General features: G+C 37.9%; 2 protein-coding genes across 6 annotated transcripts in view; one reads left to right on the plus strand and one right to left on the minus strand.

The window, feature by feature from the left end:
• The window catches only part of LOC135688985 (uncharacterized), a 35,581-nt gene extending 21,294 nt beyond the window's left edge, over positions 1–14,287 (plus strand). For all 4 annotated transcript variants that reach the window (XM_065206073.2, XM_065206068.2, XM_089110013.1 and 1 more), the window contains exons 18-25: positions 306–534; positions 1,667–1,876; positions 6,234–6,331; positions 6,790–6,866; positions 11,371–11,510; positions 12,852–12,974; positions 13,476–13,564; positions 13,847–14,287. In XM_065206073.2, the coding sequence (XP_065062145.2) occupies positions 306–534; positions 1,667–1,876; positions 6,234–6,331; positions 6,790–6,866; positions 11,371–11,510; positions 12,852–12,974; positions 13,476–13,564; positions 13,847–13,952 (1,072 nt within the window). In that variant the 3' untranslated portion in view covers positions 13,953–14,287. The remainder of the gene's footprint in view (positions 1–305; positions 535–1,666; positions 1,877–6,233; positions 6,332–6,789; positions 6,867–11,370; positions 11,511–12,851; positions 12,975–13,475; positions 13,565–13,846) is intronic.
• On the minus strand, positions 2,667–10,722 carry LOC135688992 (uncharacterized). 2 transcript variants are annotated; one of them, XM_065206086.2, is made up of 5 exons: positions 10,497–10,722; positions 7,286–7,582; positions 5,332–5,550; positions 4,313–4,445; positions 2,667–4,138 (listed from the first exon to the last, which is right to left on the minus strand). In XM_065206086.2, the coding sequence occupies exons 1-5, from the start codon at positions 10,681–10,683 to the stop codon at positions 3,871–3,873; spliced, it is 1,104 nt and encodes a 367-aa protein (XP_065062158.2). In that variant the 5' UTR covers positions 10,684–10,722; the 3' UTR covers positions 2,667–3,870. The 2 variants fall into 2 exon arrangements, with proteins under 2 accessions (XP_065062158.2, XP_065062159.2); XM_065206087.2 differs by lacking the exon at positions 10,497–10,722 and adding an exon at positions 10,129–10,438 and having other exon boundaries at positions 2,671–4,138.
• Positions 14,288–14,581: the final 294 nt, after the last annotated feature.

Raw genomic sequence — 14,581 nt, forward strand, 5'->3', positions numbered from 1 at the left:
ACCGCCTTTGTCCAGCGTATTTATTTGACTCATTCTGTTAAACCTCACCTTCAATGCATTTCTGCACGAGGTTATGGTAAAGCTGGAGATTCATGAATTAAGCACACCGGCAGGGCGGACCTAACTCTTCGAGATGGGCAAGATTTGGTCTACCGTGTCGGCTTTGTCACCCCAGAGCGACAGGGTCGCCCTTAGTATGCAGAATGAGCCCACCTTCTGTTACGCACCTTTGCCCAACGTCTTCTTCATATTATCAAATATTAAAGATTGAAAATGTTTGCTAAATTTCAATCATCTATTTGCAGTAATACTTCATGTATGCCTCCACGGAATATCGATTTTGGTACCATTGACCGCAGCGATACTCATTTCTTTGCTCAAGATGCCAATGACGAGAGGGACTGGCAATTTCCGAATGTCATCATTCCATCGAAAACAAGTCCTGAATTTGATCATACATCGAACAATGGTACTGGTCGATTCGCGTATTTTAGAGGCAGGTGGACTGGGTATGATCCCTATCTAGGTGACAGGGTGAGTGAAGCTCTCCTAGCTGTTAAACCCTCTCGTTCAGAACACTTTGTCTATGAAATTTTGATTTCAAAGCCATCACTTGTCAGACTATTTCCTACTTCAACCATGCTTCAACTGACAACAGTCGAAACCTATAAATGAACTGTGCATTTTACTCAATATACGCCAAGATGGTGCTGGTTGGTCATAGAAATTATTTTTTCGGTATCAGGTACCACCACCTCAATCAAGCAGCTTCGTTTGGAAACTTACAGAGACAGCTACGTCAGATACAGATTCAGCACCAAAATGCATAAACATTTTCACATATCAAGCTCATGTTCTGTCAATTAAACGAGGAAAATAAGCTCGGGATTCTTAAAGGGATTCGATCGTGAAAAGTGGCCTAGTACTTAAAATTGATCCCGGTCGATTTTTGCTATCAAATTCCTTATATATTTTCAAATACTTACGAAAATTCCTATTCCGAGGTTGACAATTTTATATGAAGATGTTTTCAAGTGCCCCGAACGAGGCCGTTAATTGAAGCGCATTTCTCGTGAGTTCCTGGTATGCTTCTAAGATATTGCTCAATTGCTATGCGTATCACTGATAGTCATAAATAAGCATGATTAATAGTCATAAATAAGCATGATTAATAGTCATAAATAAGCATGATTAATAGTCATAAATAAGCATGATTAATAGTCATAAATAAGCATGATTAATAGTCATAAATAAGCATGATTAATAGTCATAAATAAGCATGATTAATAGTAATAAATAAGCTTGATTAATAGTCATAAATAAGCATGATTAATAGTCATAAATTATATACGTTAAATAGCAACGCATGATGATGAACTGGACAAAAATCAAGCTTTGTAGAGACGTGCAAGGCTTTCTGTAGACAATGTGGTAAAAACACGCTGAAAAGGTGAAAATGGGCCTAATTCTAGCTGCGAAGCGATTTTGTTGTGAGAATCCTGTGTGCCGATTGGCTTATTTGGTTGGAAGAAAATAGTAGTGATAAAAGCTCTTAGCCAATCAAAGATTTGACCGTTATGCTGCGTATCACCAATATACGCTATCACTCATATCAATCTCTGTGACAAAGGCTATCTATCTTCTTTTTGTCATTCTTCTTGACTAGGCCAGGCTTCTGTCTCCTTGGTTTCCAGCCAATGACTCCTGCGCACTGGATTTCTTTCTGCACATGTGGGATGCTGACGCCACGGTGGCTAAAACTCAAATGGGGAGCTTGCAAATCGAAGTAAGGGACACTGATAAAATATGGAAGCAGCGTTTTTGGATTAAAGGGAATCAAAACAATACGTGGCACCAAAGAAAGGTTCTTCTCCAGGTATTCATAACTTGATTTTTATTTTGAAAACTAAATCTATGTTATGGGAATTTTGAAAAGTGCGAAAAAGGAGGGTAGCAGCTTAATCCCTGGAAACTATTTAATTGTTTTAGATTTTAAAGGAGGCTAGAAAGAAATGGGGCTTATTTGAGAGAGTGGGCTTATTTCAAAAGTTGGAAGTAAAGACCTTTTTAATTGAGGAATGGAGTAAAATAGCATGTCCCTTCCATTATTAGAAACAAAACTCACCCCAAAAGATCTAAAAGAAGCGATTCTGTTATCGGGTAGCATTTACTGGAAAACCCAGATTGTGCAAAAACTATAGTGGCGACATGTTTCGTATTGTTGGTAGAGCCCGATCGTCGTTTATCCTAGCAGTTTTTATCTATCTACATAAACATGAAGGGGTTCGTTTTCACCTTAGGACTCCATTGGTAACATTCTCTATAGGCAGGCGGCACTGATTGGACATTCATGTGCTCGCGTTTATGACTGGCCTATTTCGATCCACAACTGGGTATATATATTTCATAGCTTTTGAGTTTTTTGATCTACGTTCTGGCGTTTTATACTCTGAAGAGTGTCAGACAAAAAAGCATTTCTAGTAAGTTGAGCAGAAGCATGCAGCTGTGAAGCATTTTACCAATGGCAGCCTAAGCACACATGGCTACTGCATTGCAATTCGGCTAATCAAGCACTGCGACCATTGGCTTGAATCGTAACTTATTTACACATGCTACTACGTCATGGGATTTCTGTTTAGCAGGAAAATTCTTTTAACGAAAATTACTTGTACCTTCATTATATGCTCCAGAGGTATGATTTTTACCAACCCGCCGAATCCGTTGTTAAGCCTTAGAAAACCGTTTCTGGCATCGCAAGAGGCATGGTAAACAGAATGTTGGAAATGCTAGCAAATGGCAGGATGAGAACTGTGGCTTTGGAATAACATACGTGCAAGAACTGCTAAATCTTATTACGTTTTCTTAATGTCGTCTTCAACGTTCCCCAACTTTGTCTTTTCTAAAGTATGAGACCAAAAGCAAAGACAAACATTTTTTATACAATGATGCAGACGGAAAGATGGCGCACCGATTGGCTAAATCTGAACCAATCAGTGTCGTCTAGATCGTCATTGGGCGAAAGGTTTTTAGTGAAAAATGGAATTCGTTGTCTAAAGAATGTCATAAAATGACAACATCATATCGTAAAATATATAATCATGAAAACGATGTCGTCATATTTTAGAACAATAATCTAACCACTATATAAATCAATTCAATGTTTGGTTTACGTTAACCCTTGTATATGATTTACAACAACCAACAATGGGAACATTGAAGAAATTATAAACTCAAGCTAATAAATACCTCTTCTCGTTTATCTCTTTCTGAGTAATTTGATATAACAAAGTCATCTAATAAAAAGCGCAATAAATTAAAGGATCCCAGCCTGGATTCTGACAAACAGCACGAAACACCTACTGTAGATGAAAAATTCAAATTTCCTGGACTGCACATTTTCTCTGGATTCGTTCAATCTTTCATCTCAATTGGAAATGATATCCTTGAACTTCTTATTGAACTGACAATTTTTCCTGATCATGTTTTCATAAAAAGTTAGCAACAACACCATACAACTAGATGTGATGAGCTCTCACAGTGGGTAAACTAACGAGATGGGAGTCTCAATTAATGAGTTGTTATCAAATTTAATGAATAAAACTTCATTTAGGCAGATATATTAAGCTTCCTAGTTAGTGACAAAAACAATACAGTTGATAAGGTATTAGGAGAAGTATCAGCTTATACTTATACGCACACAAACTCAGGACAAGTGCCCATCCTCGACTCTAGCAAACAGATAAATGAAAGACATATGGAATCGATCACTTCTATTTTTGCCGCTAATTTCATCCGGAAGAGAAGAATGGCCTGATTTGCCGCTGGAACGGCCAGCAAAAGTTCACCTTGCTGTAGAATATGTGAGCTTATTCACGAGCAGATTGGCCTAGGAAGCTGTAAAGTAGCAATTAACTTTGACAGCAGCTTACTTTGCAGCGTAAGGTCGGTCCGATCTCTAAAGCTGAGGTCAACGTAGCTTGAGAAAAAGAGTCCTTCTGGAAGTTGGCATTGCTTCAGTTTGAGTAAAAGGACGTGTGTTTGCACCCCAACATTCTCTAACTGATGAATATCCCTTCTGATGAATTCTGGAGTTAAGACAATAATTATTCGATGCATCACTCTTTTACCTGTCGATGGCCTGGAACAGAATTAAATAGAATTGCGTCATCAGTACTGTTTAATGAAAGAGGAAATGGAATATGACGAAAAAAGCCCATGTTGTAGAGCTCGATTAGCAGTAGCAGTTTGTTATTGAAAAGGAGAAAATTTTTTCAAAAGTAGAAAAGGATCAAGTAAAAAGGCCAATTTTCACCTTGCAATGTCTTTCGATGTTGCTCTCATTTTGACATTGTACCTCTTGGCTTGCAATGGGCCCTTTAGCCATGACGAAACCCATTCGCTGTCTCTTTTGTTGTGGAAAATATACACATCGTATTCATCTTCCCCTGCAAGGCGCAAGAAAACGTACTTATAAGCAGGTGGAAGGGCACCAGTGCTTTTACAGTTGAACCTCTATATAGCGAAAGCTTGTGGAACCAAAGTTACTGCCCGTTGAAGGGAGGCATCCGAGGTAAAAAGGATTTTACTGCAGAAAAGAAATCTGTACGTATTTGGAGATATCTGTTATTGTAGATTTCGTAGGATCATAAAGACATTCTCGGGCTCAAATCACCAATGCCTAAATCATTAAACAAGCTGGCTGCGAAAAATATCAGACTTCATTTATCTCAGATTTCTATTCCCTACCAGCAGGGAATACTATATCGTTGATTTGGTTGTTTGGATTGGCAAGCCTGTCTGTAATAAAATGACCAAAATGATAAGATAAATTATTATGCTGACACTCTGGTCGTTTATCTATTTATTTGGCCATCATCAGTTCATAAGATGCTTTTTGTTTTGCATCTAATGCACTTTCTTTTAATTGTAACTTTTGATGCTGAATAGATGAATTATATATGTACTTGTAAGTGTCTTAAACTGCGAGGATAGCTCAGTTGTTCGAGGCGCTGACTACAGACCCAAGGTTCCGTGGTTTGAGTCTCTGGCATGACCAAACTTTCACCCAGAGTGGGGAGAGTCGCCAGCTCTCTGTAATTCCAGACGTAGGAATCACGATGTGTGGTCACATCGAGAGGAAGGACCAGGACACTGCTCGATAAGTATAGCTTCTCAGTGTCCTAAAAACTACCTTCGGATGCTAGGTAGCAATAAATACAAATACAAATGTCTTAAACTTAACATTAAGGATTCTGCATATAAATATTAAAAGTAGACACATAAAGTAAATAATGGAAAGATATCTTTAATTGAAATAAGATTAAGAATTACCCCATTCTGGGTCATTGTCTGTTTTTTCTTTCTGAACGAATCTCGGGTACCTTGCACTATGGCTAGGCCTGTTTGCCCGCATCTTCTCTTGATAATCCGCCATCCGCGTCAGTGCACTGTATTTATTTAGTGAATGCAAGTGCGATATGTAGTCCGAGCGGAGCTTTGCCGCGCGGTTGCTGTTTGGTAAATTCATTTCTGGATAACTGCGATCTTGAGCTGTGAAAAATCAGCAGCTAGTTAGAAATTTTTCTGCCGTTCCTACGATTACTGACATCCCCCTAGCCTCTGGCAATCACTAGGATTTCGATACTTCCATGATTTATTCCCTGCTAGTATTTTTGTCTTGCTTAGCGTCATAAAGCTATTCTCGCCTTTATGATTTTGAAAATGATGTCAAATTCACTGACCAGGCAATTACACAACGATGGATATGTGCAGCTGTCAACACAGGCCACAGAATTTGCTCATCGACCCAATTTCACCATGAATTAATCATACCTAATACAATTTCTTAACAATTATCTTTTTGACTGATTGCAGGTGCAATTTTCGATCTAGAAGATTTCCACTTGTAAATTATTTTCATTCTCAGCCAAAGCGATCAAGTAATCGCGGTTTTAATAGCATCAATTTTTCATCGGTGTTAGAAAAATTATGATTTCTGATGTTCTGCCCCTAATTAAAGAATTTTTAAATTTTGATTCCTTATGATGTTTTAATTTCCTGCCATTTTTAGTACTCTCGTCTTAAAGTCATTATCTCTTGTTTTTGTATTATTCATGGAAAACTTCAGTGTAACAATATGGGTATCAAACATCTTCTTATGCTCATTTTTGTCATATCGTAATAAACATATAATTTAATTATTTTCATTTATTCTTGTCCTTTGACCTGAAAAGCCAACGACCAAAGGTTACAGTGACATACAAATGCGCATCACAGCGGTGAGAGGCCATGGGTCAAGAAGTGATATTGCCATCGATGATCTTAACTTCAGGTGATTTTTTGCCATTCATAGAACATCAAAGAAAACTTTATTTGTATTCTGGCGTATGTTACAAGCTAGCAAGTATTCATATTAAAAAGTACCTTATCATATTAGCATTACTACTGCCAACATTTCGTTAAAGCTAATTATAAATATGAATACTTGGTATACATTTAATGCAGGCTACAAATATGGCTGCCAATCGAGAAGTCTTTTGCACGATATAGGAGCATTTTGACAAGATTTGCATTGATTAGGTGCAAAGAAAATAACTTAAAAGATGTTCGTTGCCTGCAAGGCACTGTTACTGACTCAAAACAGAGAAATCTCCCTTTATTACTCAAATTGCCTATAACTTTTTAAGATTATGCAAATTAAGTTGTTTCAGAAGTGCTACTGTTTGAGTTTCCAAGTTATGTTTAATGTCTATTTGCATTAATTCCGAATTTCATTATTTTACTGCACAGTCCGGGCTGCGGAACAGACAATGCACAGACATGCAAGGATGATTCACAATACTTGATAGGATCCGAAAACCAGCGAGGTATCTTGCTTATAAGACAATTTTTATTTACAATGCTTGGCACAGAAAGTGTTTTGATAAAGTCTGTTTACCAAACCGGCAGAACTAATTTGTATTAAGAGGCCTAACCTTTCTTTATCAAGCCAGCCAAACCTCTGTTTATTGAACCGGTCGCTTACAACTTTATAGATAAAAATTTTTTAGGACAGAAGCACCCTCCAGACAGAGGATCAAGCCTACCTTTGGTGATTTTCAAATCGAGCGTGTCTCGAAACTTAGAAGCTACTGGAATTGTGAAATGTTTTCTAGATTGCTAGAAAAAATGAAAGAAAAGCTTTTGTAATTTTAATGGAAACTATTTCTGGGTTTTTACCACGTGGGTTGACCAACTTCTGCCCCCAGCGCCTTTTTTTGCAAGTAAAACACACGTAAGATCTTACCACTTTGGCATCTTTTTGGCAATAATTTTTCATCCCTTTGTCTGTTCGGTTGATCATCTTCCCTCTTCCCTAAAACTGGCGCACTTCTTATTCTTTTTAATCTTGCTTGCTGTTGACTTTCTTCCAGTAGTTGGAATCTTTTCATTGCATCGTTGCCGTATGCCGTGAGAACTCGCTTCCAAAATGCATGGTTGTCTTGTATTTCTATTGCACGGTTGCCGCGGAAACCCGCGATATCCCTCAGCATACCAACAACCTCCCGCGATTCCGCTTCATCCATGCCTTGATACTGGCATCCTCAAAGAAATATTGAAAAATGTAATTGGTCTGATGGAATCTAGGTAACTAAACTATTTAGAAAAATTTGTGCGGGTAGGGGACAATTTCGTTTTCAAAGTCTTTCTTCTACATCTGAAACGAAAGAACATCTTTAAATAACAGAAAGACACATCCTTAAAGGTTTTTGCGCAACCGGTAAGTGGTAGCTGTCTTGTATTTTCATGCGGTACGATGTTAGGCCGGTTTTGGAATTAAACTCACAAAGCATGCTGGTTGCGCAAGACCCTTTAAAGGCTTTATGTCCCGTCAGTCAAACGTTACCAATAGGCTTTGCAGCCCGTTTAGGATAGAGACAACATTGCGAATCGATTGGTCTTATGTTGCCGATTGGAGACGTAACAAAAGGGCTATTGTGTAGTCAAACCAATAGGAAATTTAAATGGCCAGCGAATTGTGTCGATACATAGTGCATTTAAATCCTATCCGTTCTTTCTTCTACATCATTACGTGTGAAAAGGTATTTTCAAGGAAAGATATTCGAGTTGTTTTGCATAGGAAGATGTCTTCTTAGGAGCAAATTGAGGCTTAAATTCCTCAAGGATCTGTCCTCTGACCATTGTTTTTTCTGGTTTATGTAAACGATCTTGTATATGGTATATCTTCTTAAGTAAAAGTCCTTGCAGACAGCACTTTCTAAGCATATCAGCAAAACAAAAGAGGCATCTGAGGCTCTAAACAACGATTTGTCAAATATCAAATCCTTGGCTTATGAATGGAAGATGATCTTTGATCCAGTATCATCCAAGTAGATGAAGGAGATATTTTTTAAGAAGTAACTTTAAGAAGCAACATCCTTCTCGCCGACTTGCTCTTGACCGAAGTCACAAACATCTTCTAATGGTACTAGACGAAAAACTCTCGAGATGTTTTTAATTGAATGTATAAAATGGATGTTAGGCCACACCTCGACCATGGTGATGTGTTTACCTCGAACAAGGCTTATTCTCGTATATTAGAATCGAAATAATATAAACCAGCCTTGGTTGTCAGTCATATTATAGCACTTAAAAATGGGGCCTTTATCTTAACGCATTATTACAGTTTGAAAGACCATTGACTAACTCTGTCAAGGAGTTACATTATTAGATCGACCCCCCCCCCCCATTTCTATAAAGGATCAGAATGGTGCATGATGCATCATTAGGGTCGTCATAAGAAAAAGACCGAATTGGAAAATTCATGCTTGCTACGTAAGTTACGTAAGCCTTGTTCGAGTACGATAAACACATCACCATAGTCGAGGTGTGGCCTAACATCCATTTTATACATTCAATTAAAAACATCTCGAGAGTTTTTCGTCTAGTACCATTAGAAGATGTTTGTGACTTCGGCCAGGAGCAAGTCGGCGAGATGGATGCGTTAAGTCTTGCCTTGACAAGATAGAGGGTTTTAGCAGCTTTAACAACCTGGGGGTGGGTACTCCCATTAAGGCCTGACATGGGGGTCCAGTCCGTTTTAGGGTCTTACAAAATGGCTACCATGGCTACAAAGGGCCCATTTTCGATAATAACTGAACTGTTCAGTTTAGCTTGCGATTTGTTATGGATAATAAACAAGATTTATCTTTTCCGAAACAACAACAATCAATTATGAAGAAATTTGTCCAAAAAAAACAGGAGAGCACAAAGAAATTGATGCTAGCAAGGAAATAATTTCGGTGTTTATGCTACGGTTTGAGGGGTTTTGTCAAAAAGTACTACCATTTGAGGGTAATTTTCTAAAATTTTAGCGTTTGCCTTCTTTGAACCTGCCCCCTTTCAGGCCATAATGGGAGTCCCTCCCCCGGGCATTAAAATTTGGGCTTTTTAAAAACATGGACGTCGAATCTGCATTCTCGTTCATGATTTTGATATGAATACTGTAATTTCGTGGCGATTCAATAAGAGTACACAGTGAACGAAGTAATTAACACCGGCTCCTGTTACCACAACTACCAGAACGCATTGCGTGTGGTAGCATATGTGACGTTATAATGGGGTCGGTCTATTCCGCTCAATATGAAAGTAGATACTCGAAATCTTTCTTTTGGAAGAAAAACGTGCACACGGCAGTTTGAAATAATAAGATTGTAAAGATAAACACTTAACAGAGAGTCACATAAAAGACTTGGTCAAATAGAAAAAGTGTTTTGCCTCCGATTATTTTATTGAACCACAACCTGCATTGTTCACATTTAGCAAAGTTTGGAAATGTTTGGGACTTCAACAAAACTCGCTATTATATCCCAGAACCCTGGCTATCTGGCAGCTAATATTCTTTACACGATGATGGCATCCTCAACTTTTTGATTGTACCCTATACTGTTAGCATAGTCTCTTTTCAGTCAGACTAGTATCTTCTATCAAGTTGATACAAAAATATTCCTGAATTTAATCATCAGACAGATTGTTTGTGCATATTGTAAATGGCAACTTGGCCTCGTCGTAAAAAACACAACATTGTCTTTGATTGTGAAGATTACTTCGTAGGAATGAAAATAATTTAAATATCCTTTAAAGTCATACCAATTTCAAGATTTTCAGCAGTAAACATCTTTCTCTACTCCAACCGGCGTCTGTTCAAATGCATCCGCCAGTGGAGTTGAGCTCTCAAGGGTTCTTGCCCCTTCCCAGAGAGAGTTTTGTTAATCCCTGCCGCCATGGCGACACAAACTGTTAACAAAAGCGCATTGTCTGAACAAGCCAGGCTACACAAGGGTCATTTGGCCATATTCTATTGTAAGTACAATAACGTGTCTGTTTGAAACATTGTAGGAAGAAGGCCCAGACTTGAGTTTTTGTTTTTATAAAAACGATCCATGCCGTTTTGAAGGGAGTTTTGTTTAAGAGACGAAGGGTTGCATATCATCCCCGTTACACCAATGAAAACACACCTGAATATTTTTGCGAGCTCATCCTGGAAATCTTCCTCTTCAGATTTTCCTTGCTGCTTGCATCATAATTCTTGCATCGACTTTTACGATCTTCAGGTTGAACGTTGCCAAAATTGCACGTTATTGTCAATAAAGCAAATAATCCTGCAGGTAGTTTGCGAAGCTTAGTAACTTTGTTTGCTAACATGTTTGCACTGCATTCCAATATCTGGAGAAGATATTACAACCCTCCTGTTTAGAATCACTTTTTATCATCACGAGCACCGTCATTATGTACATTATCATAATCATAATCTTCCAATCGTCGTCATCATCATAATCATCATCAACGACCATACCCATGATCATGATCGCAATATTTCTTTTAAAAATCTCATTTTTTATTTGATATATATTGAATTCAAATAATTTATCATTATATCTTATACATTATTCACGCAAAAAAGTCCCTCTTTTACAAGCATCATGTACAATGTCTTACTAACATTTTCTGTATTACCAACACTGTTTAAGAAACCCGTCAGTTCAGCCATAGTCCAGTCTGCGTTTGTTTCGGTGACCGAACCTTCAGTATAAAAGGTGTTTCGGATAAAAATTCTCATGAACTTCACGAAATTTGTTTATTTTTATTAGAATCAAGCAGGGGTGTAGTGCTATCAAAATAACAAGGGGGGCCCTTGCGCAAATTGCTGCAAAAAACAATATCAAAAGTAGAAATTGGCTACTTTTCGGCATTAACAAAGGGGGCAAAGGCGACGACTATTATCATGATGATAATAATAATCATAACCAACAGTTCTTCTGCCAACAACGATGATTTCTCTCAATGTTTATGTATTTATGTTTATGTGAATTTATCTTTTCACTTTCATAGGGCTGTTCCTCTTTATCAAGCGAGGTCAGTTGTTTTGTGGTTTTTCTGGAAATGAAACCGTCACCACAAGCTCCTCTGAATTCCAGTTGGGCCAATGGAATCATGTTGCCATGGTTTTCAATTCATCTGACAAGGACATGGTAAAATTACACCTTCATTCTTATTGCGAAATCCTCATTATTAAAGATCTTTTTACGATTTGATTTGGTTACATAAATTCTTCGTATTTTATTCAAAGGCCTCGTTTATAATCATTTGACTTCTAAAGTATTGAACATCAAAAGCAAAGGGTATCAAGCTATAAAGTGACGTCACGAAACATAGAGTGATATGCATTTACAGTAGTATCAAGAACCCTAAAGGAACTAGTCTTTCTATTACAGTTTATCCCAAGAATGATCCGTGCTATGACTATGAATTTTTTTCACATTCGTTTGAAACCTAAATTCCCTTTCTATTCTCTCATACTTCACCATTACGTTCGTCCCCTCCAGCCCCGTAGCACCATCTTACGAATCAAGCTGACTCTTTCTTTTCAGACATCCTATTTTTGTAAAACGCTAAGTGGTAGTTAGCAAAATGTTTCGAAAGGACGAGCTGAGACCCCGTTTACACTGTCCCGGGACAATTTTGTACCGTTACGGTTCGCAAGTGTTTACTCTGTCGCGGTTCCAAATTGTTCCGTTTAGCCGTTCCGTTTACACTGTACCGGTGCGACCTTAATTTAATGGTAGAACATTGTTTAGAATAAGCTGTATTTAGTCAACCAAGGCTTTTATTTTGCCGCTGAAGTCAACAATCGAATTTTTATTGTGAGTTAAAATGGAGCGGAAGGCCGATTAAAACTTTACTTGGACGAAAGACAAGGTGGCTTTAATTTTCAGTGTTATTTTAGACTACAAAACTGCAAAGTCCAATCAAGGCTTGGACTGGGAAACACTACAAGCCTTTTCTGTGGTCGTCTTTTCTTCAGAATTTCCTTTTCTTCAGAATTTGAGAACGTAGTTACGCCACAATCAAAGCCTCGATTACCTGAAACAGCCATACAAAAGGCCTCTTTGTGAATCCGTGACAAAATCGTCTCGGATAGGTGTTTACACTGTCCCGTTCAAAAACGGAACCGTGACGGTACAAAATTCGTTCGCTTTCAAAGCAGGGTCAAAACTGTCCCGGATAGCAGAGCAAAATCGTCACGGTTCCACAGTGCTAGTGTAAACGCAAGGGCGAACCGCGACAGTTTTGTCACGGTTCCAAACTTGCACGGGACAGTGTAAACGGGGTCTGAAAAGATATACTTCTAGTATTAATGTCAGTGATATGGCTTTTTTGACGGCAAAAGAGGCGTTTTCATATCTGATATGAGCAGGCCCTTAGAACTGTGAATTGACTTTTACTGTTAGAGGATAGAGGGAGTGGGGGAGTGACCTTCTTATGATCGATCTTTAATCGAACATGCCTTCCATTGTCCGTTTTCCCCGCAGAAAATCTTCGTGAATGGAAAGCTGGCTGCTTCAAAAGTTTTATCAAGTTTCGAGGATACAAAAGGAAGTCGCATTTTCATTGGCAAACAAGGCAACTCCTTTTTGAAAGGCTTTGTTGATGAGGTTAGAGTGACAAAATAATGTTCTTTGGGTTTAGTGCAAACATTGTTTACTTTTATTCAATTGCGAATCATGCACTTTACAATTTGGGGGACTGGGACACAATGATTTATTGGCATAATAGCGACTGACAAGCGACTGGCAAGACCAAACCTTATTATTTGGAAACTGGCCCCACGACATCAAACATAAGATCTTGGCATTTTTGTCAAAACTTTCTACCTTTTCTAAGAATTGGGTTTTTGATATGGGTTGAGAGATTTGGAATTTTATAATGCCATTTTCAGAAAGAGATTTTGCCAGTATTTCTTCTTAGATGTTTGAAAGTACATTAAATATCTCAGGGTTCTACTTTCGTGAAAACATTATTCAGTGAACGCTAAGACCATTTATGAAAATGCTTTAGCTCGTCACACCAATGAAGTTGCTGTATAAACATTAAGTAATACCCGTGTTAGTCAGTGTTTTGCTGTTGATTCGTTTACAAGAGCGTTTGTCATATAGGTGAGGATATGGAAAAAAGAAATGGACGCAGCGAGGATTATGGGAATGCAAACAATATCTAATTTGGACGACCTTCAAGCAAGATACAGGTGAGTTTTTGTGCATAGCAAGGGTCATTTCCAAAAGAGGTTTATTGTACTCAGTAAGAGGCAACTGAAGTCGGTTATGTACTGCAAGGGTTAAAATTACGGCATGATATTCGTTGCTTTCAAATTTCTCCTGGCCTGTTTCTATGTCCTAATACGTAGCTAAGTATGCTTATGTGCTTATGGCTATCCAAAACAAGAGCCAACAAAATTCAACCATGACCAATATATTCTGTGTGGCGAACCAATTTAGTTTAGTGTTAGTGACAACAAATCGCTTTCCAGCTTTAACGATGGTGAAGGACCAGTGGCAAGGGACTCTTCGCCAACGAGGTACACAGCAACGATTCACAAAGGAGTGTGGGTGCAGTCATTTCGAGGCAACAACTAAAACGAATATAGCTTGTGTTATGTGACAACTTGGTTCTAAAAAGCAAAATGGTCACAGTGGGGTGAACGGAATGAAAGCAAGTGGATGTACTGACCATGAACAAATATTGACGCAGATGTGTATATATACAGTAAGAGAAAACCTTCTATCGGTAAACGAAAATGTGTGGAAAACTTGATTCTTGAAAACATGCCGTCATATAATAACAACCATGTCAAATTAACCTTTTAAAATTTAATAAGCTGTTTATAAATAGTATAATAACATACTGCATATCGCTTTTATACTGAAATCGATTTATTAAAACGGAACGACGCTTCTTTTCTCTTCAAAAAAGAAATTCTGCAATTGAAAACATCTTTTCTCAAGTCTTTAAGAGTTTTCCGTTCAAATAACACTCATTTTAAAATCCTTGAAATTTGGTAAAAAAAATCCCCTCTAAATAACCAAAAATGGTATTTTATGAGTGAAAGGTGTAGCTCCAGTTTTCTCTGCTTTTAAAATTAGAAAAAACGATTATTATTCTGCTCTAAATCACCTAAAACGGCGTTTTATTAGTATTTGGCTTAGCAGCAAGGCTTATTAAAGACGGAAATAACAATTTTAAAGGCCTCAAAATTTGGTAAAAA

This window comes from Rhopilema esculentum, chromosome 9 (genome assembly GCF_057945365.1).
Source record: "Rhopilema esculentum isolate cy_ngs chromosome 9, ASM5794536v1, whole genome shotgun sequence".
NCBI lineage: Eukaryota > Metazoa > Cnidaria > Scyphozoa > Rhizostomeae > Rhizostomatidae > Rhopilema > Rhopilema esculentum.